General features: G+C 38.7%; 1 protein-coding gene across 1 annotated transcript in view; it reads left to right on the forward strand.

The window, feature by feature from the left end:
• Window positions 1–23,828, forward strand: part of LOC128691697 (serine/threonine-protein kinase MRCK alpha) — a 163,398-nt gene that overhangs the window by 67,318 nt on the left and 72,252 nt on the right. Inside the window, exons 5-8 of the mRNA XM_070105408.1 lie at window positions 19,124–19,241; window positions 19,919–20,100; window positions 20,436–20,453; window positions 22,150–22,293. Coding sequence (XP_069961509.1) covers window positions 19,124–19,241; window positions 19,919–20,100; window positions 20,436–20,453; window positions 22,150–22,293 — 462 coding nt within the window. The remainder of the gene's footprint in view (window positions 1–19,123; window positions 19,242–19,918; window positions 20,101–20,435; window positions 20,454–22,149; window positions 22,294–23,828) is intronic.

A 23,828-nucleotide genomic window follows, 5' to 3' on the forward strand; every position in this document is an offset into this window, starting at 1 on the left:
CTCGCATTCACTTCTCTTACAACCCCATCTATAAATATATTAAACAACCACGGTGACATCACACATCCTTGTCTAAGGCCTACTTTTACTGGGAAATAATTTCAATCTTTCCTACATACTCTAACTTGAGCCTCACTATCCTCGTAAAAACTCTTCACTGCGTTCAGTAACCTACCTCCTACACCATACACCTGCAACATCTGCCACATTGCTTCCCTATCCACCCTGTCATACGCCTTTTCCAAATCCATAAATGCCACAAAGACCTCTTTAGCCTTATCTAAATACTGTTCACATATATGTTTCACTGTAAACACCTGGTCCACACACCCCCTACCTTTCCTAAAGCCTCCTTGTTCATCTGCTATCCTATTCTCCGTCTTACTCTTAATTCTTTCAATAATAACTCTACCATACACTTTACCAGGTATACTCAACAGACTTATCCCCCTATAATTTTTGCACTCTCTTTTATCCCCTTTGCCTTTATACAAAGGAACTATGCATGCTCTCTGCCAATCCCTAGGTACCTTATCCTCTTCCATACATTTATTAAATAATTGCACCAACCACTCCAAAACTATATCCCCACCTGCTTTTAACATTTCTATCTTTATCCCATCAATCACGGCTGCCTTACCCCCTTTCATTTTACCTACTGCCTCACGAACTTCCTCCACACTCACAACTGGCTCTTCCTCACTCCTGCAAGATGTTATTCCTCCTTGCCCTATACACAAAATCACAGCTTCCCTATCTTCATCAACATTTAACAATTCCTCAAAATATTCCCTCCATCTTCCCAATACCTCTAACTCTCCATTTAATAACTCTCCTCTCCTATTTTTAACTGACAAATCCATTTGTTCTCTAGGCTTCCTTAACTTGTTAATCTCACTCCAAAACTTTTTCTTATTTTCAACAAAATTTGTTGATAACATCTCACCCACTCTCTCATTTGCTCTCCTTTTACATTGCTTCACCACTCTCTTAACCTCTCTCTTTTTCTCCATATACTCTTCCCTCCTTGCATCACTTCTACTTTGTAAAAACTTCTCATATGCTAACTTTTTCTCCCTTACTACTCTCTTTACATCATCATTCCACCAATCGCTCCTCTTCCCTCCCGCACCCACTTTCCTGTAACCACAAACTTCTGTTGAACACTCTAACACTACATTTTTAAACCTACCCCATACCTCTTCGACCCCATTGCCTATGCTCTCATTTGCCCATCTATCCTCCAATAGCTGTTTATATCTTACCCTAACTGCCTCCTCTTTTAGTTTATAAACCTTCACCTCTCTCTTCCCTGATGCTTCTATTCTCCTTGTATCCCATGTACCTTTTAATCTCAGTGTAGCTACAACTAGAAAGTGATCTGATATATCTGTGGCCCCTCTATAAACATGTACATCCTGAAGTCTACTCAACAGTCTTTTATCTACCAATACATAATCCAACAAACTACTGTCATTTCGCCCTACATCATATCTTGTATACTTATTTATCCTCTTTTTCTTAAAATATGTATTACCTATAACTAAACCCCTTTCTATACAAAGTTCAATCAAAGGGCTCCCATTATCATTTACACCTGGCACCCCAAACTTACCTACCACACCCTCTCTAAAAGTTTCTCCTACTTTAGCATTCAGGTCCCCAACCACAATTACTCTCTCACTTGGTTCAAAGGCTCGTATACATTCACTTAACATCTCCCAAAATCTCTCTCTCTCCTCTACATTCCTCTCTTCTCCAGGTGCATACACGCTTATTATGACCCACTTTTCGCATCCAACCTTTACTTTAATCCACATAATTCTTGAATTTACACATTCATATTCTCTTTTCTCCTTCCATAACTGATCATTTAACATTACTGCTACCCCTTCCTTTGCTCTAACTCTCTCAGATACTCCAGATTTAATCCCATTTATTTCCCCCCACTGAAACTCCCCTACCCCCTTCAGCTTTGTTTCGCTTAGGGCCAGGACATCCAACTTCTTTTCATTCATAACATCAGCAATCATCTGTTTCTTGTCATCCGCACTACATCCACGCACATTTAAGCATCCCAGTTTTATAAAGTTTTTCTTCTTCTCTTTTTTAGTAAATGTCTACAGGAGAAGGGGTTACTAGCCCATTGCTCCCGGCATTTTAGTCGCCTCATACGACACGCATGGCTTACGGAGGAAAGATTCTTTTCCACTTCCCCATGGACAATAGAAGAAATAAAGAAGAACAAGAGCTATTTAGAAAAAGGAGAAAAACCTAGATGTATGTATGTATGTATGTATGTATGTATGTATGTATGTATGTATGTATGTATGTATGTATGTATGTATGTATGTATGTATGTGTGTATGTGTGTATATGTGTATATATATATATATATATATATATATATATATATATATATATATATATATATATATATATATATATATATATATATATGCATGCATGCATGCATGTGCGTGTCTGTGAAGTGTGACCAAAGCGTAAGTAGGAGTAGCAAGATATCCCTGTTATCTAGCGTGTTTATGAGACAGAAAAAGAAACCAGCAATCCTACCATCATGCAAAACAGTTACAGGTTTCTGTTTCACAGTCATCTGGCAGGACGGTAGTACTTCCCTGGGTGGTTGCTGTCTACCAACCTACTACCTACTATTATTATATATGTATTATTATACATATAATTTTTATTATTATTGTATTATATTATTATACATATTATTATTACTATTATTATTATTATTATTATTATTATTATTATTATAATACATATTATTATTATTATTACTATTATTATTACAATATAAATAATTTACTGTTATACCTTATTGCAATAATCATATAAATAATGTCAACCCATTCATGACTGCATATTGGAATGGACAGTGACGTCATTTGTATACTCGTGAACATAAGCAAACGAGCATTTCTTCCTCGTTTGCTCAGTTTCAAGGTACTTTTCGTCATGAAAGCAATCAAAATCGTATCTGTTTCTGTAATATATCTTCCGTTCTATCAAATGAGACCAAAAAAGCGAGAATACAACCATAAAAGCTCTACGAAAATACCTCTAATGGGTGGCTGATTGCTGAGAAGTTAACTCCATTATTTATGCTCCGATTTCTTTCATTTTTGGTATATGTTAAGAAGCATCTTTCCATCATACATTTCCCTAGTTTCAATAAGATAGTCCAACAAACAAATGAGATACAGTTCCCTAGATCAAGAGCTAGAGCCCCCCACCAGCGTCAAGGAACCTACCTTGAGGTCTGCTCGCTCATGGAAATTTTGCTCGCGTATGGAAGCAAAAAATCAACCCACCGACTACTCGTATTTGGAAAAACTCGCACATGGATGTGCTCGCAAGCAGAAGTTCCACTGTATTTGCAATTTCTCGGTCTCATTTAACCCTTTGACTGTCACAGGCCCTTTCTGAAACTGTCATTCTATGTCGCAAAATATTCGAAAAAAACAAATTATTTTTTTCTTATGAAAATGTTAGGATTATTTTTCTGAGTGTTTTAAGCCTAAAAAAATTTTTTGCCATCAGTACTTACCGAGATATAGAGCCGCAAAGTTGGCAGAAAGTGAGGTGCGTACGGCAACAGCGGCGACTGCCGCCCACCCGGTATTCTTTTATTTACTCTAATTCAAAAGTTTCTTGTATTTTCCAATATTTTTCTTTTCCAAGTAACTTATGTGGCCTGTGAGACCAATGTAAGGTGCATTGTTCAAATATACACTCATTGTTTACAACACAATAACTGAACAAACTTTATCACAATTAGTTTGTGTATACAATTTGTTTACACAAACAAACAATACAAAACAATGTTTATTACTATTGTTCCATAATATATATACATATGTACAGTCACTAAACACGTTCCTAGAACTGCTGCAGCTTGTGGAACTCTTTGAAACATGGGTATATGCAGAGGGGCACTTCACACTCCTCACACATAAAACGAGTGTCTCTGCGTGTTTGTGGGCGTTTTGTGGTATGCATACATACATAACACCTCTTCTGAGCATTTTTCTTGGCAGTAGTAGGATGCAGTTGTATGGGGTAGTGATCACCAGGCCTCATACGAGATGATGCGTGTTGGTAATTTCGTGGGCGCTGGTCTATTGCATGTGTTGCTCCCTGGTATTTTGTGATTATTTGTCTGATTACTGACAAACAAAATTCACCATATTTTGGTGTTTTGTTGGTCCTCAACTTGTATATGTTATAAGCATTTAGCATGGAGATATCAACAAGTTGGAAAAAAAGTTTTATATACCACTTATAACTCTTGGGTACACAATTGGCAAACCCAATCTGCATGTCACATTTGTCCACTTAGCACATATTGAGGTTGTAGTCCATGACAGCTGCAGGCTTTAGAATGGGTTCATTGGTCTCTCTGTTGTGCCTGCCACTGTGTGCCATTTCGTTTCGGTGAACTGATCTCAGTAGTAGTAACCAGTAACCAGTACCAGTAGTTGACTCACTACCAACCGTCTCTGCCTGAGTCACTGTCTGAACTCATATTGTGCTGACCTAGCAGTATTCAAAGACCCCCTCACATATGGGTACTGTGGGCGGCTAGTCAGTATACGAGAGAGAGCAGAGAGATAGGTACGGCTGTAAGGGCGCTCTCCACATTATCTGTAATTATACGTACTACCAGCCTACGTGAGTATTACTTTACCCAATCCACGTGTTCGAACTCCCACATGATACTGATGTCAACAATGTGACATCACGTTTGTCATGCCACCGAAATGCCATGATGTCATTGGCAGCAAAGGCTTGCACCTCACCTCTGCGAGTGCTAGCGTTGACCCTTGGCATATGTTTACGATTACCACACACTGTGCCACACATGTCTGTCAAGTTCACTTGCAAGAAATCACTGAGTAAGGGGCTTGTGTACCAGTTATCAGTAAATAACATATGCCCCTTACCAAGATATGGTTCCATCATTGTTCTAACCACATCACCAGAGATACCCAATAACTTCATGGTATCTCTCAAAGTATTACTGCCAGTGTACACAATGATATCCAAAACTAGACCACTTCTGCAATCACACAGTACAAATAACTTTATACCAAAGCATTTCCTCTTGCTTGGTATATATTGCTTGAATGAGAGTCTTCTTTTGAATGAAATCAAGAACTCGTCAATATTGAGACACTTATGCAGCATATGGGAATCTTTATTCAGAATAAAGATTCCCATATGCTGCATAAGTGTCTCAATCTTCAACTTGTTGGTTTTTCAAACCATTCATTACGACTCGTCAATAACAAGCTTCCTGAAGGGATAAAAATACATGCAGCACTTTTGTTTCATGTACATAAACACATTTCTGATCTTATATAACCTGTCGGTTCTGTCAGGCCTGGTTTTGTCTGAAAAGTGTAACATACTTAACAGTATCAGGAAACGATTGACACCTATAATGTCACTAAAACCTGGAATTGAAATCAGGCGTTCTGTTGCCCAGTATGTGGTGACTGTGCTTATACACATGGGGCATAAGCATTATTGTGGCAAAAAACAGGTACATCTCTGCCACAGTTGTCTCCTTCCACTGGTGTAGCCGTCATCGTGGTGAGAGAATTGTATTTGCCGTGGTGTATTCATAGTATGTGTTGGTTTCCCTGACAATAATGTCCATCAGGGGTTCATCGAAGAATAACTCAAAGCATTGCAGTTCACTAGCATTGTTCCCAAGTGAACATGATGGCTTTATTCCACTTTGTGTTTCATCAAAGTCATGGGTACTGGGAACAAACAATGTCACCTTCCTGCCAATCCCAGATGCGGTCTGCTGGTGGGTTCTGGATATTGTAACGTGGTTGTGGTTGTGCAGGTTGTGGTTGTGTAGGTTGTGGGAGGGTGGGGTTGGGTGAGGCTGGTTGTTGTTGTGCAGAGTTAGCAGCGTGGGTAGTAGCGTGGCCCACTGCTGGTGCCACATGGGTCGTGCCACCATCACTATCACCACCACTGCCTGCTCCCTCACTCACATCATTCATACCTACCGTAGCAATATCGTCACCTTCACTATCAGGTCGTGGTGTAGGGCCATGGGATGTGCTCCCGGAGTTTCTCCTTCCCCTTGGAACAGCATATGAAACACTACCAAACCGCATGCTACGTCGTACATACTGCCGCTTCACTGGGGAATGTTCACCCTCACTGTCACAACTAGAACTGCTTTCAATAGCCTTGAAATCACTATCACTATCACATTCACTGCTAACATCTGGGTCTTGTACACGACCAAATAATTTCCTCTTTCGTTCTGATACAGGTGAACGTGAACATGAACGTGAACAAGCCGGCCCAGCACCAGAGGTGGAAGGTTGTGGGTCATCTGGGTTTTCATCACTAATTACGTTATCCTGGGCACTTTTTTCGGTCACACTCGCTTCAAAACCCTGGAATTCACTGTCACTGACATTTTCATCGCTGTTAGAGCTATCACATGGGAACAAAAGACCTCCAATCCGCCGAGGAGTGAGGTACTTCTTACTGCGAGGCATGGTGAAAATGGACTACCAAGATGGCATTCTCACAATGCACTGCTGAGTCCCAGATTTTTTTCGCAGGGTGCACACCCACCACTGAGACCCATTCTCTCTCATGTAGGCCTACCAGGCCTTTCCCGCTTGATTTGAAGCCTCTAGAATTTATGCGTATAAATACGTGAGAAACAGTGGTGCGTAAGACGTATTTATACTGCGTAAACAGTCAAAGGGTTAATAGAATGGACGATATATACAGAAATAGAGATGGTTTTGATTGGTTTTAGTACTAAAAATGGCTTGAAACTGAGCTCAAAGTAGCAGAAATGTTAAATTTTGCCAATGTTCAAGAGTAAACAAATGACCTCACATGTCTAATACACACCAGCTGGTGGATCTAATATTCACAAATGTGCTGATATTATTTATACAATTATTGCAATATTACATGACAGTAAATCTTCTATTTTTTTTGGTTTGAATAAAAATTCATTATGTGAATTAAAAATCAAAATGGAATTCATTTGTAAAGCCTGAAAGCATAACTAATGAACAGAGGAAATATTAGTTTAGTGCCAGGAATGCGTGTTTTGTTATTCTGGACCCTATTTTGAAATTGGAATATTTTGAACTTTGCACTCAATTGGCAAAATTTCCAATCACTTTATTTTGTAGTTGAAACAGTTGAGTTGGCGATTTCTTGTGCTCATTCGATAGAATAGAATAGAATAAGGTAATTGGCCTAAAATGGGAGTCAAAGTCGGCAAAATCACCAATGCATAAATATCGCTGACACATCAAAATTCGCGAGAGCATAATTTTGTCAGTTTTTCATCAAATTTCGTACTTTTTGTTTTATTACCTTCAGAAAAAGTTTCTCTACCATTTCATAAGAAAAAATAACAAAATTATTTTTTGAAAATTCTTGGACACTGGTGCATACTTTGAAATTTGGCCTCTGGACTCTGAAAGGGTTAAGCCACTGAACTACAGATTTGGTGGTATGACTCGGTGCACCGTTCTGCATAAAAACTGTAGCCCCCGCACTTGTCAAGCACTGCAGGTAAATTGTCACACAACTCCAGGTAATTATACTGGTTCATATACTGGTTTTTGGGAAGCACAATGAGTTCACCAACACTCTGAGCACTGAAACACCCCCAAACTATGAGCGAGTCTGGGTATTTGGTGGTCCCACAGGTGTAGCGTGGGTCTAGTGGGTCACTACCTCTGGGCTGGTACACATATTCTCCATGTTTACAGGTGACGGTGAAGGTTGCTTCATCACTCCAAAGTACTTCAGAGCACTGTTGAGGATTCCAGTGAAGATATTTATTTGCATAATCCAGCCTAAGTTTCTTCTGTTATTTGGAGAGGATCGGTTTCTTAACCTGGCGGTGACTCATGTAGCCCAGTTCTGACACACGTCTGCTAACAGTTCTTAACCCTTTCAGGGTCCGTCCCGTAGATCTACGGCTTTACGTTCAGGGTCCAAACCGTAGATCTACGCCATGAGCTCAGCTCACTCTGATAAACTGTGAGTGGTACATTTGGGCCTAGATATGAGAGAATACATCTATGTGGTATGTGTGCACCACATAAAACAGATCCTGCAGCACACTGTATAATGAGAGAAAAAAAATGAAATCGTGATTTTTCGATTAAAACGGCAACTTTGCAGTGTTTTTTCGTATGTTTTTTATAGTTGTATTTGCGATTTCTTGGTCTCATTTGATAGAATGGAAGACATATTACAGAAATGGAGATGATTTTGATTGGTTTTAGCACTGGAAATGGCTTGAAACTGAGCTCAAAGTAGCAGAAATGTTAAATTTTTGCCGATATTCAAGAGTAAACAAACGACCTCACACGTCTAATACACGCCAGCTGGTGGGTCTAATATACATTCACAAATATGGTGATGATATTTATACAATTATTACAGTATTGCATAACAGTAAATCTTCTATTTTTTGGTGTGAATAAAAATTCATTATGTGAATAAAAAATCAAAATGGAATTTATTTGTAAAGCCTCAAAACATAACTAATGAACAGAGGAAATGTTAGTTTAGTGCCAGGAATGCCTACATTGTTCATTCTGGACCCTATTTTGAAATTGGAATATTTTGAACTTTGTGTTAAATTGGCCAAATTAACAATTTCCGATCACTTTATTTTGTAGTTGAAACAGTTGACTTGGCGATTTCTTGTGCTCAATCGATAGAATAGAAGAAATACTAGTGAAATAGCTAAGAATTTGGTTGATTGGAATAATGTAATAGGCCTAAAATAGGAGTCAAAGTCGGCAAAATCGCCGATTCGTAAATATCGCTGACACATCAAAATTCGCGAGAGCATAATTTCGTCAATTTTCCACCAAATTTCGTACTTTTTGTTTTATTACCTTCACAAAAAGATTCTCTACGATTTCATAAGAAAAAATAACAAATTTTTTTTTTTTAAATTCTTGGACACTGGTGCGTGACTCCAGATTTGGGCCTTGGACCCTGAAAGGGTTAAAGATACCTCTGAGAGAAGATGTGGGTTCTTTTCTTTCATTTCTCTAGCAGTTATCTTAGGTGTACTCTCTGACTGCTTCTTTAACACAGTTAAGGTATGAACAGATGTCTTCTTTGAGGGGCAAGGCTGAAATTTAGCAGACGGTATCTCGACACCGCCACCAGCCTTGAAACGCTGCACCCAGTTCCTCACTGAATGCTCACACACACCAACATCCTCCATTATTTCTTTCATCTGTTGCCCAGCTTTGTGAAGCCCTATGATTTGAGCTATAGTTTCAGATGTTAGACTTCCTTTTACCCATAACCAGTCATGTATAGCCCCAAAACCAAAGGGAACACTGGACATAAGATGGGGTGGATGAGAGACAAAAGTGCAACACTTCCTTTCACCACAGCAGCCATGTGAGCACTGAGGAGTCACTGTGGAGTGTGGCGGCAGGGGTGCTCAACCGGCATAATGCCATGATAAGCACTGTACATTAAGACTACAAATATTTTAAGGTAATTAATATATGTACAGTGGAACTCCGGGTTTTGTACAGTCTGAATATTGTACAATTTGGATTTAGAACACTATTTTGGGCAAAATTTTGGTCCGGATTTTGTACCTCCTTCTGGAAATCGTGCGTATCGAATGCGTCTGCCCGCCCGGGATGCTGCCACTCGTGCGTATATGTCTCAGTCTGGCTCTGTCACTGGATGAGTGAGCATTCATCCAAAACATTTTGCAATTTTTGTGTTTGTTTATTGATTGCGACTGCGAAATAAGCCACCATGTGCCTGAGGAAAGTTCCTAGCGCCACCCTTTGGTAAATGAGGTGAGAAACATAGAATAAAAGAAAGAGATTGTAGAAAAATATGAAAGTGGCATATGTTTAGGCGAGGTTGCCATAATGTATGGGAAGTTCAACAATATTCCATCCTGGCAAAGAAAGTAGAAATCAAGGAAGCTAAAGTTGCAAAAGGAGTAAATATACTAACTAAACAGAGATCACAAACAATCAAAGATGTGGAGAAGTTGTTGGTGTGGATCAACGAAAAACTGTTAGCGGGAGATAGTGTTTGTGAAAAGGCAAGGTAGTTGCATGTGCATGTGCATCTCGTAAAGAAAATGACTGGAACGAGTGCTGCTGTTAGTGAATTTAAGGCCAAGACAGGTTGGTTCAACAGATTCAAGAAGCATAGTTGCAATCAGTGTTGTAAGGCATGGTGAGGCTGCAAGTTCAGACAAATGTGCGGCTGAAGAATTCGTTGATGAATTCAAGGAGTACATAGAGGCTGAAGGATTCCTTCCCCAACAAGTGTTCAATTGTGACAAAACAGGCCTCTTTTGGAAGAAAATGCCAAAGAGGACTTATATCATGCAGGAGGAAAAGGCACTGCCAGGACATAAGCCTATGAAGGATAGGCTAACTCTTTTGTTCTGTGCTAACTCTAGTGGGGATTTCAAAGTGAAGCCTTTACTGGTGTGCCATTCTGAAAATCCCAGAGTGTTCCAGAAAAACAATGTTGTCAAGAGTAAATTGTGTCTGATGTGGAAAGCTATTAATAAGGCATGGGTCATGAGGCAAATTTTCATTGACTGGGTCCATGAAGTGCTTGGCCCGAGTGTGAAGAAATACCTCATGGAAAATCAGTTGCCACTCAAGTGCCTCTTGGTACTGGACAGTGCTCCTGCTCATCCTCCAGACTTGGAAGACCAATTGTTTAGGGACTAGAGTTTTATAACAGTGAAGTCCTTGCCTCCTAACAACACTCCTCTCATCCAGCCCAAGGACCAGCATCTCATTTCTAACTTCAAAAAACTACATGAAAGCAGTGTTTCAAAGGTGCTTTGAAGTGACCTTGGATACTGAGCTAACCCTAAGAGAGTTCTGGAGGGATCACTTCAATATCCTCCATTGCATAAGCCTTGTAGGTAAGGCTTGGCAGGATGTGACTTCCAGGACTTTGAACTCTGCTTGGAGAAAATTGTAGCTAGAATGTGTCCAAGAGAAGAATTTTGAAGGTTTGAGGCTGACTCTGTTGACCCTACACCTGTTGTGGAATCTATTGTTTCATTGAGGAAGTCCATGGGGTTGGATGTGAGTGGCCAGGATGTGGGAGAGTTGGTGGATGACCACAGGGAAGAGCTAACCTCTGAAGAGCTGCAAGACTGTCATCTGGAACAGCAATAGACCACAGCTGAGGAAATTGCTTCAGAGGAGGAGGAAGAGAGAGGGGTGAAGTTGCATTCTTCAGTGATTAAGGACATGTGTGCAAAGGAGTTGCAAACTTTTGTTTAAAAAATCACCCTGACCAAGCTGATACAAGCCATATCTGCATCATGTTCAGTAACAAATCCCTGTCCCATTTTAGGGAAATCTTAAAGAGATGCCAGAAGCAGAGCTCTCTGGACGGATTTTTAGTGTGACGGGTCCAGTGCCAGTAGAAGACAAAGAAAGGCAGTAACTCCAGAGATGGCTTTGATACCTGAAGTCTTTATGGAGGGGGATTCCTCTTCCAAACAATAACCTCGACTCCCTCTCCCCTCCTCGCCTTCTTCAATACACCAACAAGAGTCTTCAATAAAGGCATGTATTGTTCATCTATCATTAAAATTAGTCAAATATATTTATTTCTCATTGTTTTCTGTATGTAGAACTATAGTTATTCTTTAAAAAATGTATTTTTTGTTTATATTTTTGGGTGTCTGGAACAGATTACAGTGGACCCCCCACATAACGATCACCTCCCAATGCGACCAATTATGTAAGTGTATTTATGTAAGTGCGTTTGTACATGTATGTTTGGGGGTCTGAAATGGACTAATCTACTTCACAATATTCCTTATGGGAACAAATTCGGTCAGTACTGGCACCTGAACGTACTTCTGGAATGAAAAAATATCATTAACTGGGGGTCCACTGTAATTGTATTTACATTATTTCTCATGGAAAATATTACTTTGGTTTTCGTTCGTTTCGGATTTAAACTGACCTTCTGGTACGAATTAAGTACGAAATCCGGGGTTCCAGTGTATGTACTCTGTATGTAGTTTACTTTTTATTGTGTATTTTAATGCCTAGTTCTATTACTAACTTAATACAGTGGACCCCCGCATAACGATGGCATCACATAGCGATTTTTCCGCATACCGATTACTTTTATCGCAAAATTTTTGCCGCGCATACCGATTAAAAACCCGCTTACCGATTTTCGTCCGAGACTCGTCCAATGTGCCCTCAGCCAGCCTCACATGTGCCGGCCGTCCCATTGTTTACCAGCCAGCCTCCGCGGTAACATCCAAGCATACACTCGGAATATTTCGTATTATTACAGTGTTTTCGGTGCTGTTTCTGGAAAATAAGTGACCATGGGCCCCAAGAAAGCTTCTAGTGCCAACCCTGTGGTAAAAAGGGTGAGAATTAGTATGGAAATTAAGAAAGATTTTGAAGGGTTTGGGGCTAACCCTGAGAAGCCTATGCCAGTTGTGGAATCCATTGTGCCTACTTCAAAGATTAAGGAAATGTGTGCACAGTGGGTTGAACTGCAAACCTTTATAGATGAAAATCACCCTGACACAGCTGTTGCAAGCCGTGCTGGTGACTATTTCAATGACAATGTTGTGGCCCATTTTAGACAAATCGTAAAGGAACGGGAGGTACAGAGCTCTATGGACAGATTTGTTGTGCGACAGAGGTCCAGTGACTCTCAAGCTGGTCCTAGTGGCATTAAAAGAAGAAGGGAAGTAACCCCGGAAAAGGACTTGCTACCTCAAGTCGTAATGGAAGGGGATTCCCCTTCTAAACAGTAAGAAGATAATGCTCTCCCCTCCTCCCATCCCATCAATCATCACCAGATCTTCAATAAAAGTAAGTGTCATTTAATTGTGCATGCCTTTTTCAGTTTGTGTGTATTAAAATTAACATTTCATGTGGTAAAAAAAATTTTTTTTCATACTTTTGGGCGTCTTGCACGGATTAATTTGATTTCCATTATTTCTTATGGGGAAAATTCATTCGCATAACGATTATTTCGCATAACGATGAGCCCTCTTGCACGGATTAAAATCGTTAACCGGGGGTCCACTGTATTAGTTAGTGTAAACTTGTTTGGCATTTATATGAATTTATAAGTGGAAATAATATTGGCTTTCTGCTTTCCAGTGATGTCCGCTTTCTGGCCATAGCCTGGAACCTAACCTATCGTATAAGTGGGGCCCTACTGTACACAGTGTTCCTAATGTGATTCTGTCCAGAATTTGTTCCTGTTGATGGTTACCTTTCCTGGTACTCTTGTCAAGTGCTCTAATCTTTAGAACACTCATGTTGGTCGCACCTTGACTTTCTCCTCTCCTCTCTTCTAAACTGTCTTCAGGCATAAATTTTCTTCCCATTTTCTGATCTGCCTTTTGATATTTTCTTCACTGCTCCAGATCTACCATATGGTATTTTTTTCACCCGACCTATCTAATGACTTCTTGTCTCTTCACCTGACTTATGATTATAATTAATAATTTCTGGGCTTGTGCTGAAGGTTGTTTCTTAACCCTTTGAGCGTCGACAGGCCCTCTCCGAGACTCGGTCTCAGGGTCGGCCAAATTTAAAAAAAAAAAAAAAAAAAAATCTTTTGAAAAGATAGAGAATCTTTTCCCGATCATAATGACACCAAAAGTATGAAATTTGATGGAAAACTTACGGAATTATGCTCTCGCGAAGTTAGCAGTCTCGGCGATGTTTATGCATCGGTGATTTTGCCCACTTTGAGCCCCATTTTCGGCCAATTTCACTGTACTAGTCGACAAAAAACATGAATATTTCGTTAGAACTCCAGTTTTTCTATCGAATGAGTGCAAGAAACCACCCATTTACCAATTTCAACTATCCAGTACAGTGGTCAGAATTTAGCAATTTTGCCAATTTCACACAAATTTCAAAATATGCCAATTTCCAAATAGGGTCCAGAATAAACAAGAAAGACATTCCTGGCACTAAAATGACATTTCCTCTGTTCATTAGTCACGTCTCAAGGCCCCTCTTACATTCTTTTGCTTTCCACTTTGAATTTTTATTCTCACAAAAAATAGAAGATTTACTGTTATGCAGACTACTGCATTAGTGTAAAAAATGGTATAAATAATATTGGCGCACTTGCAAAAGAATATTACTCACCAGTTGACTTGTATTGGACGCTTGGCATGATTTGTTTACTTTTGAACTTTGGTAAAAATCGAACATTTCTGCTACTTTGAGCTCAATTTCAAGGTACTTTTCGTTGTAAAACCAGTCAAAATCATCTCAATTTCTGTAACATGTCTTCCATTCTATAAAATGAGACCAGGAAAACTAAAATACAACAATAAATACCATACGAAAATACAGTGCAAAGTCGCTGTTTTATTCCAAAAAAACAAAGTTTTTTTTTTTTCTCATTATTAACTGTGTGCTGCAGGATTTTTTTTATACTGTGCACACTGACCACATAGACCCATTCTTTCATATGTAGGCCTACCAGCTTTCTCCCACTAGATTTGAGGGCGCTAGAATTTAGGCATACTAGTATGTCAAGAACCCTGGGTTGTAAGCCGTACTAGTACGGCCGAAACCCTCAAAGGGTTAAATGTTGCAGTGGTGTGTCTGCATAGTGTCTGTTCCTCTTATACCTGGTGGGCAATCCACACTGCCCTTGCTGCCATGTGCAGAATGATTTCAAGGAGACCTTAATTCCGTTTTGTTCTTGGGTGTTATTTGTTTCTGAATTATCACTTAGTGTACTTACTGCATCCCCTGCTTTTTACGTAAGATATTTTGCATCAGGTTTTAAAGTTCATATTCTACATGCTCTATGTTCCTTTTTGTGTGCCTTGGACAGTTTAGGAGGTATCTTAACCCTTTGAGGGTCGAGAGGCTCTCTCCCAAACTCGTTCTCAGGGTCGAGAAAATTTTGAAAAAAAAAAAAAAATTCTTATGAAATGATAGAGAACATTTTTCCGATCATAATGACACCAAAAGTATGAAAATTGATGAAAAACTTACTGAATTATGCTCTTGCGAAATTAGCGGTCTCAAAGTTGCCGATTTCGCCCACTTTGGGCCCTATTTTCGGCCAACTCCTATGTTGCAATTGACTAAAATCATAGCTATTTCCCCTAGAACTCCATTAGTTCTATCGATTGGGTACAAGAATCCACCCATTTACTGATTTCAATTACACAATAAAGTGGTCAGAAATTGGCAATTTAGGCAATTTCACACAAATTTCAAAAGACGCCAATTTCAAAATAGGGTTCAGAATAAACAAGACAGACATTCATGGCACTAAAATAACATTTTATCTGTTCATTAGTCACATCTCTAGGCCCCTCTTACATTACTTTTGCTTTCCATTTTGAATTTTTATTCTCACAGAAAATTGAAAGTTTTTTATGTATACTACTGCAGGTGACAGGTCCTTAGCTTCGAACTATAGACCAATAAGCCTAACCTCCATAGTGGGAAAATTTATGGAATCAATAATTGCCGAGGCAGTTCGTAGCCGCCTTGAAAAGCATAAATTAATCAACGAATCTCAGCATGGTTTTACAAAGGGGCGTTCCTGCCTTGCGAATTCATTAACTTTTTTCACCAAGGTATTTGAGGAGGTAGATCATGGTAATGAATATGATATTGTGTATATGGACTTCAGTATGGCTTTTGACAGGGTCCCACATCAGAGACTATTGAGGAAAATTAAGGCACTTGGAATAGGAGGAGAAATTTTTTCCTGGATAGAGGCATGGTTGACAAATAGGCAGCAGAGAGTTTGCATAAATGGGGAGAAATCAAGAGTGGGGAAGCATCACGAGCGGTGTTCCACAGGGGTCACTGTTGGGCCCCCTGCTGTTCACAATCTACATAAACGACATTAGATGAGGGCATAAAGAGCGACATCAGCAAGTTTGCTGATGCCACCAAAATAGGCCGTCGAATTCTTTCTGACGAGGACATTAGAGCACTCCAGGAAGATTTGAATAGACTGATGCAGTGGTCGGAGAAGTGGCAGATGCAGTTTAATATAGACAAATGCAAAGTTCTGAATGTTGGACAGGACAATAACCATGCCACATATAAACTAAATAATGTAGATCTTAATATTACAGATTGCGAAAAAGATTTAGGAGTTCTGGTTAGCAGTAATCTGAAACCAAGACAACAGTGCATACGTGTTCGCAATAAAGCTAATAGAATCCTTGGCTTCATATCAAGAAGCATAAATAATAGGAGTCCTCAGGTTGTTCTTCAACTCTATTACATCCTTGGTTAGGCCTCATTTAGATTATGCTGCACAGTTTTGGTCACCGTATTACAGAATGGATATAAATGCTCTGGAAAATGTACAAAGGAGGATGACAAAGTTGATCTCATGTATCAGAAATCTTCCCTATGAGGATAGACTAAGGGCCCTGAATCTGCACTCTGTAGAAAGACGTAGAATTAGGGGGGATATGATTGAGGTGTATAAATGGAAGACAGGAATAAATAAAGGGGATGTAAATAGTGTGCTGAAAATATCTAGCCTGGACAGGACTCGCAGCAATGATTTTAAGTTGGAAAAATTCAGGTTCAGGAAGGATATAGGAAAGTACTGGTTTGGTAATAAAGTTGTGGATGAGTGGAACAAACTCCCAAGTACCGTTATAGAGGCCAGAACGTTGTGTAGCTTAAATAGGTTGGATAAATACATGAGTGGATGTGGGTGGGTGTGAGTTGGACCTGATAGCTTGTGCTACCAGGTCGGTTGCCGTGTTCCTCCCTTAAGTCAATGTGACCTGACCTGACTAGGTTGGGTGCATTGGCTTAAGCCGGTAGGAGACTTGGACCTGCCTCGCATGGGCCAGTGGGCCTGCTGCAATGTTCCTTCGTTCTTATGTTCTTATTGTAAAAATGGTATAAATGATATCAGCACACTTTTGAAAGAATATTAGACTCGCCAGTTGACGTGTATTGGACGCATGACTTGATTTGTTTACTCTTGAATATTGGCAAAAATCGATAATTTTCGCTACTTTGAGCTCAATTTCAAGGTACTTGTCATCGTGAAACCAATCAAAATCATCTCTAATTCTGTAATATATCTTCGATTCTATCAAATGAGACCAAGGAAACAAGAATACAAACATAAATACCATATGAAAATTCACTAGAACGTTGCTGCTTTAAACGAAAAACAGTTGAAGTTTTTTTTTTTTCTCATTATGCACAGCGTGCTTCAGGATTTTTTTTATACTGTGCACACTGACCACACAGGCCCATTCTTTCATATGTAGGCCTGCCAGCTTTCTTCCACCAGATTTGAAAGCTCTTGAATTTAGGCGTACAAGTATGTGACCGACCCTGGCTGCAATAATGTACAGTGGACCCCCGCCTGACGATATTAATCCGTTCCTGAGAGCTCATCGTAAGCCGAAATTATCATTAGCCAAATTAATTTTCCCCATAAGAAATAATGGAAATCAAATTAATCCATTCCTGACACCCCAAAGTATGAGAAAAATTGTTTTTTTACGACATGAAATATTAATTTTAATACACACAAACTGAAGAAGACATGCACAATTACTATACTAAGAATAGAATACATGACACTTACCTTTATTGAAAATCTGGTGATGATTGATGGGATGGGAGGAGGGGAGAGTGTGGAAGTTATTGTTTAAAAGGGGAATCCCCTTCCATTAGGACTTGAGGTAGTTTTAGTTTAATATGTTTATTATGCACCCCATACCCATCCTGTGGGCGGTAGTCAAAAGGTTACAGAGGTACATAATTGGTCCAGGGACTGGACTCCAAAGTTTTGATAGCTGAGCAAGTTACAGAGGTAATGAATTCACAATTTACAAAGGTAATGAACTCACAATTTACAAAGGTAATGAACTCCAGGTAGATCTAGTCACAATCATGACAAGTTACAAAGGTATTTACAGATTACAGAGGTACGTAATGGGTCCAGGGACTGGGCTCCCAAAGTTGTGATGGCTGAACTAGGTACAAGGTAATGAACTCACAAGTTACAAAGGTAATGAATTTCCATTACGACTTGAGGTAGCAAGTCCTTTTCCGGGGTTACTTCCCCTCTTCTTTTAATGCCACTAGGACCAACTTGAGAGTCACTGGACCTCTGTCACACAACAAATCTGTCCATAGAGCTCTGTACCTCCCGTTCCTTTAAGACTTTCCTAAAATGGGCCATAACATTGTCATTGTATGGGTTGCCAACATGCCTTGCAGTAACTGTGTCAGGGTGGTTTTCATCCGTAAAGGTTTGCAGTTCAACCCACTTTGCACACATTTCCTTAATGTCTTTTTTCAATTCCATACTAATTCTCGCCCTTTTTACCACAGGGATGGCACTAGAAGCTTTCTTGGGGTCCATGGTGACTTATTTTGCAGTTACAAGCACTAAAAACACTGGGATAATGTGAAATGTACCGAATGTATGCATAGATGCGACCTCATTGGCTGGCTTGTAAACACTGGCGCTGAGGCCACACGTGGGATGCGTCCCGGATGAATCACATAAGGCTAGTTTTTTATCGTGAGGCGAGGCAAAATTTTTGCGTTCAATGCGTTGTATGGCGGATTTAACGTAACGCGATGCGTTTGTAAGGCGGGGGTCCACTGTACTTACACGTGACCAACCCTCAAAGGGTTAAGGTACTGGTACTGTCTAGACACCAGCTTTTTGGGAGCAGGGCTTGCATGGTATACATCTTTCTAGCCGTTAAGAACAGAAGTCATCTACTAATTATTATTTTGAGGCAGATGTTATTTTACATTTATTATTTATCATATGCTTCTGTATAACACAAACTCACATGAAGACAGAAAAAAAAAAAGGTGAAATGGGCCTGTATATTGGCCTCCAACTGAGGCTTTCTTGAATAGGTGCTGAAGACCTTAGTTGGAGGCTGAAATATAGTGTGCCCATTCACCCTATGTTTTGTCTCCATGTGGTTACATTATTATTCAGATTAATTGTTGCACAAATACCATCATAACTCTGTATTGTCTTATTATTTACACTTCTCTCTTTTTAGTATTTGGTGATGGATTACTATTGTGGAGGGGACTTGCTCACTTTACTTAGTAAATTTGAGGACAGACTCCCAGAAGATATGGCACGTTTCTACATTGCAGAAATGATTCTTGCTATAGGTGAGTTGTATTTTTTTTATTGCTGTGCACAGATAACCTGCACATAGAAGAATGAAACATATGATGATGTTTCAGTCTGACTTGGACCATTAACTAATCACACAATGGTGTTCCAGTCGTGGAATACACAAATAACCTGCACACAGTATCCTTTTATTCTTTGAATTACTAGAACTGTTTCCTCAAACACTCTAACATGAGGGTAATTGGCATTAGGGTAGTTCAAATAATTTATATTTTATTATGGTGATTGGTATTTGGGTAGTTCATATAATTTATATTTTATTACGGTGAAATATAGCATCTTTGGTTGATAACACTTATACTATAACTATTAGATATAAGATGTAGATAATTTGACACAGTTGGGGCCGAGGAATTAGCCATTTTGGATCTTTACAGTTTTTGGAAATTTAACATGTTCAGAAAATCTGCTGCTGCCTGTGCCAACCTTGTTTTATTGTATCTGATATTTTTATACGTTATTCACATCTTCCTAAATCCCTTCACAAATGTTACCCTGTTCATATTTCAATAGGACATCAAATCGCTAAATACATACATGCCTACTGGGTGCTCAAGCACCTACCCTTTAAAGCCTGATATAGTTAAAATCAAGTTTAGACAAAATTTAATTATAATAAATAAGTTAAAGAAAGAAATAAATGCCATTTCAGATTCTATACATCAGTTAAGATATGTCCACCGAGACATCAAACCGGACAATGTATTACTAGATGCCAATGGCCATATACGACTGGCAGATTTTGGATCTTGTCTACGACTTCAAGAGGACGGGACGGTACAGAGCAATGTAGCAGTAGGAACACCTGATTATATATCTCCAGAAATCCTCAGGGTAGGTTGTGGTTTGTGCAGAAGAGATTAGTTTGTTTTTATTAGAATTTAATAGGACTATATTTAGGTAATTAGGTAACTTATGCACTTGAACAGTTTATTTTTTCTGTTAAAGCTATCTTTCTCTTGAGCTGTAGCATTACTTGAAAAGTTCCCTGCTGCTGAAAACATGAGAAATCATGAACAGTTATTCCCCTCTGATAATGATGAGCTTTCTTGTTTTCGTAGTCAACAATTATATTTAATTTTGTTGGCCATTTACTAAAGGCACATGATAATTAAAATACGAATATTGCCACCTCATAAAAATGTTGACAGGACTATTCATTCCCATAGGCCATGGGAGAAGGACAGGTTTGTTGACAGCAGTCGTTCATTCCTTGATGATTCATGTGCTGTAAGTCTGTGTGGTGACTGGACCATTGGCGATAGAATTAAAAGGCTGAGTGGCTTGAGCAACCCCATAGCTGCTTTGTGCTTTAATATACAGGTTTAGGACAATTTAATGGAGAGACTGAAGGATGGAGTTTTGACACTGACTGTGTTGAGTGAGACAAAAGCATAGTTTGTAATTCTGTGATTTTTTAGTAAATAGTAATAAACATTGTTTCTATATTACCATAACAATGTATTATATTTCAATTTTCTTTGTTCATTAGTTTTTTGTAAAACTACTTAGAAATGTATTTTGTTGCTTAAACATTGTATACTCTTGTTGTAAGTATTGTTATACTTTGCTTAGGCCTTATTCATCAGTCAGTATTCAGAATGTAGACCAGTGTGTGGACATAGTTGAACGTTTACCCTTACCTCTTATTGTATTTCACTGGCTCATATACACATAAGTCCTTGCAATTATAAATGGAAAAACTAGTGACATGGAATTTGGTGCTGGAACCAACATTGAGACATGGAATTTGGTGCTGGAACCAACATTGGCTTTATAGTAATATAGAGGAGCTATTAGGAATATGGAATGTGTCTTGGCCCTGTCCTAACAAACACTTTATCAGTTACTGAATGTTAGATTGTATAATTTGGAATGCATTTAATGTTTGCAAAACATTTTAGTTATATTTTGTTGTGGTTTTTTACAAGGTTTGGAGTAAGGGTTGCCTCACTTACTAAATGTGTAGTTTCCCTCTGCATATTGTTAGTACTCAGTATTAGAGAACACTCTCTCCCTTCAAAAATATTAATGACCATGTCTCCAATTACTACAAATTGTATAAGATTAAATTCTTAAATTTTTTTTATACCATCACTGTATCATGTGGCACTACCTTAATCATTAGAATATTACCTTGACTTTTTCTTAATGCAAAAGTGAGATAACATGACCACAAGATTTGGGCATGGATTATCATTCTATGAACTCATCTTAACCTTTGAATAACACTTACCTCTTTTGAGATCGTAAATGTAGGGGAATAATTCCTAATGTGCAATACTGTTGTTATTTTGAAAGTATCATTATGTTTATGGAACATAATATAGCATTGAATGCTGATTAATAGCAGTATGAAGAGGGTTATCACATTTCAAGCAATAATGTCCCCTAGATAATGTAGTAAGGAAATGGAAAATATATTTAAATGTAAAATGGCAAGGACACCAGGGACCTGCCTCCTCTTCCCCAGATTCTCCGAACTCAGTAAGGCATGTTAATTCATGTACCAATTCTACTGGCTGAAGAAAGGTTCAATTATCATTTTAGTTTATTTTGTTATAACTAATGCTAAGTTTTAGGAAAATCATTTATGACATTGTGTATTGCCACACTTAAAAATTTAAAGTACTCTGTATGATAAAATGAGATCAGTACGTACATTATGCTTTAATCTGTGCAGTTTTTTGCCGAGTATTAATAAAATTTACGTTATTCATTTGTTACATTTCCTATCCTCATTTAAAGTGTATATTTTAGGTATTTGTTGTAATATTGGCAATCTTTGAAAGTCGACTCAAGTAGAGGTTTGCCTGTTACTTTAACTACTTATCTCCTCTTATGCACCCAAGCATACTGGTCACTGTCTGTCTGCCACCTCAGGCTATGGAGGATGGCCAGGGGCGGTATGGCCGGGAGTGTGATTGGTGGTCGTTGGGTGTGTGTATGTACGAAATGCTGTTTGGAGAAACTCCCTTCTATGCAGAGTCGTTGGTGGAAACGTATGGAAAAATAATGAACCATAAGGTCAGTTTTTCTTCTCTAAGTTTTAACTGGTGATTCATAAGTGTTAAATTGTCATGTGTATAATTAAATTGTAGAAATATGTATTCTAATACATTGTTGGTAAGTTTTAATGAGAGATTTCTTCAGTATGTTGCTCATATTCAGAGTAATCACTATTGTAATAATAGTAAGGGCATTATAATCATTATGAAATTAATCTTAATATTTTACAAAAATACAGTTTAGGGAATGCTGTAATTACAATTTAGTTTAGGTACTCATTGAAAAGCTCATAGAAATCCCAGTATTTTAGATAAAAACTACAGCTAATATTTTAAATTTTCATATATTGTAAGCAATTTCATCATGTCAGACAGTTCTTGAATATTCTTTTGAACATTATTGTTGTGCAGCTTTTATTTCCTTCAGGTAGACTCTTCCATATGTTGTGTCCTTTTATTTAGATTGAGTCGCACATGAGGTATATCAGATCTGTTTGTTTCTTGTGTGCAGTGGGTGTGGGGTAAGGAGACTCAAGTCATGAGATGGAACAACTTTTTACAAAAAATAAGTTGGAGAAAAGTCTAGCTTCTGTATCCTCAGTCAGATGGAGAAAAAAAGGCAATGAAGTGAACGTTGGAGTTCGCCTGAGGAGAAATATACATATATTTGCTGGCAATGCCTATATCACTGTGGTTGTTTAACATTTTTATAGATGGGGCTGTAAAAGAAGTAATTGCTAGGGTGTTGGGGAGAAGGGCGAGAGATATGTGAGGAAGTGCAAGATAAACTCGGTGAAGAGCAGGGGTGCAGTGGGCTCAATAAGGGAAAACTGCATCAACATTCGTGGCCCCAGATTATTAGCCCTTTGAGGGTCCGTCCCGTAGTTCTACGGCTTTGTAGCCTGGGTCCAAGCCGTTGAACTATGGCTTGAGCTCATCTCACTCAGATAAGCTGTAAGTGGTAAATTTGGGTCTAGATATGAGAGAATACATATATGTGGTGTGCACACAGTGCACGTTATGCATGCAGTGCATGAGAAAAAAAACTGGGACCTTATTTTTTATTAAAACAGCGACTTTGTGGTGCTTTTCATATGTTTTTTACAGTTGTATTCATGTTTTTCGGTTTCATTTGATAGAATATGAGATATATTAAAGAAGTAGAGATGATTTTGATTGGGTTTAGTACTGAAAAAGGCTTGAAACTGAGCTCAAACTAGTGGAAATGTTAAATTTTTGCAGATGTTTGAGAGTAAATAAATGATGTCATGCATCTAATACACGTCAGCTGGTGGGTCTAATATACAGTGGAACCTCGGCTTACTAACTTAATTCGTTACACAACTTAATTCGTTCCGTGACCTTGTTTGTATCCTGATTTGTTTGTATGCCAAGTCAGTTTTCCTCATTTAAATTAATTGAAATGTAATTAATCCGTTCCATCCTCTCAGGAGGCATGACAAAATAATGCTTATATCAACTCTACAGCTTAGTTATCTAATGTGACATAATAAGTCATGGGGACTGGGAACAAACTCGTCACCGTCCTGCCAA

Source organism: Cherax quadricarinatus, chromosome 6 (assembly GCF_038502225.1).
Source record: "Cherax quadricarinatus isolate ZL_2023a chromosome 6, ASM3850222v1, whole genome shotgun sequence".
Taxonomy (NCBI): domain Eukaryota; kingdom Metazoa; phylum Arthropoda; class Malacostraca; order Decapoda; family Parastacidae; genus Cherax; species Cherax quadricarinatus.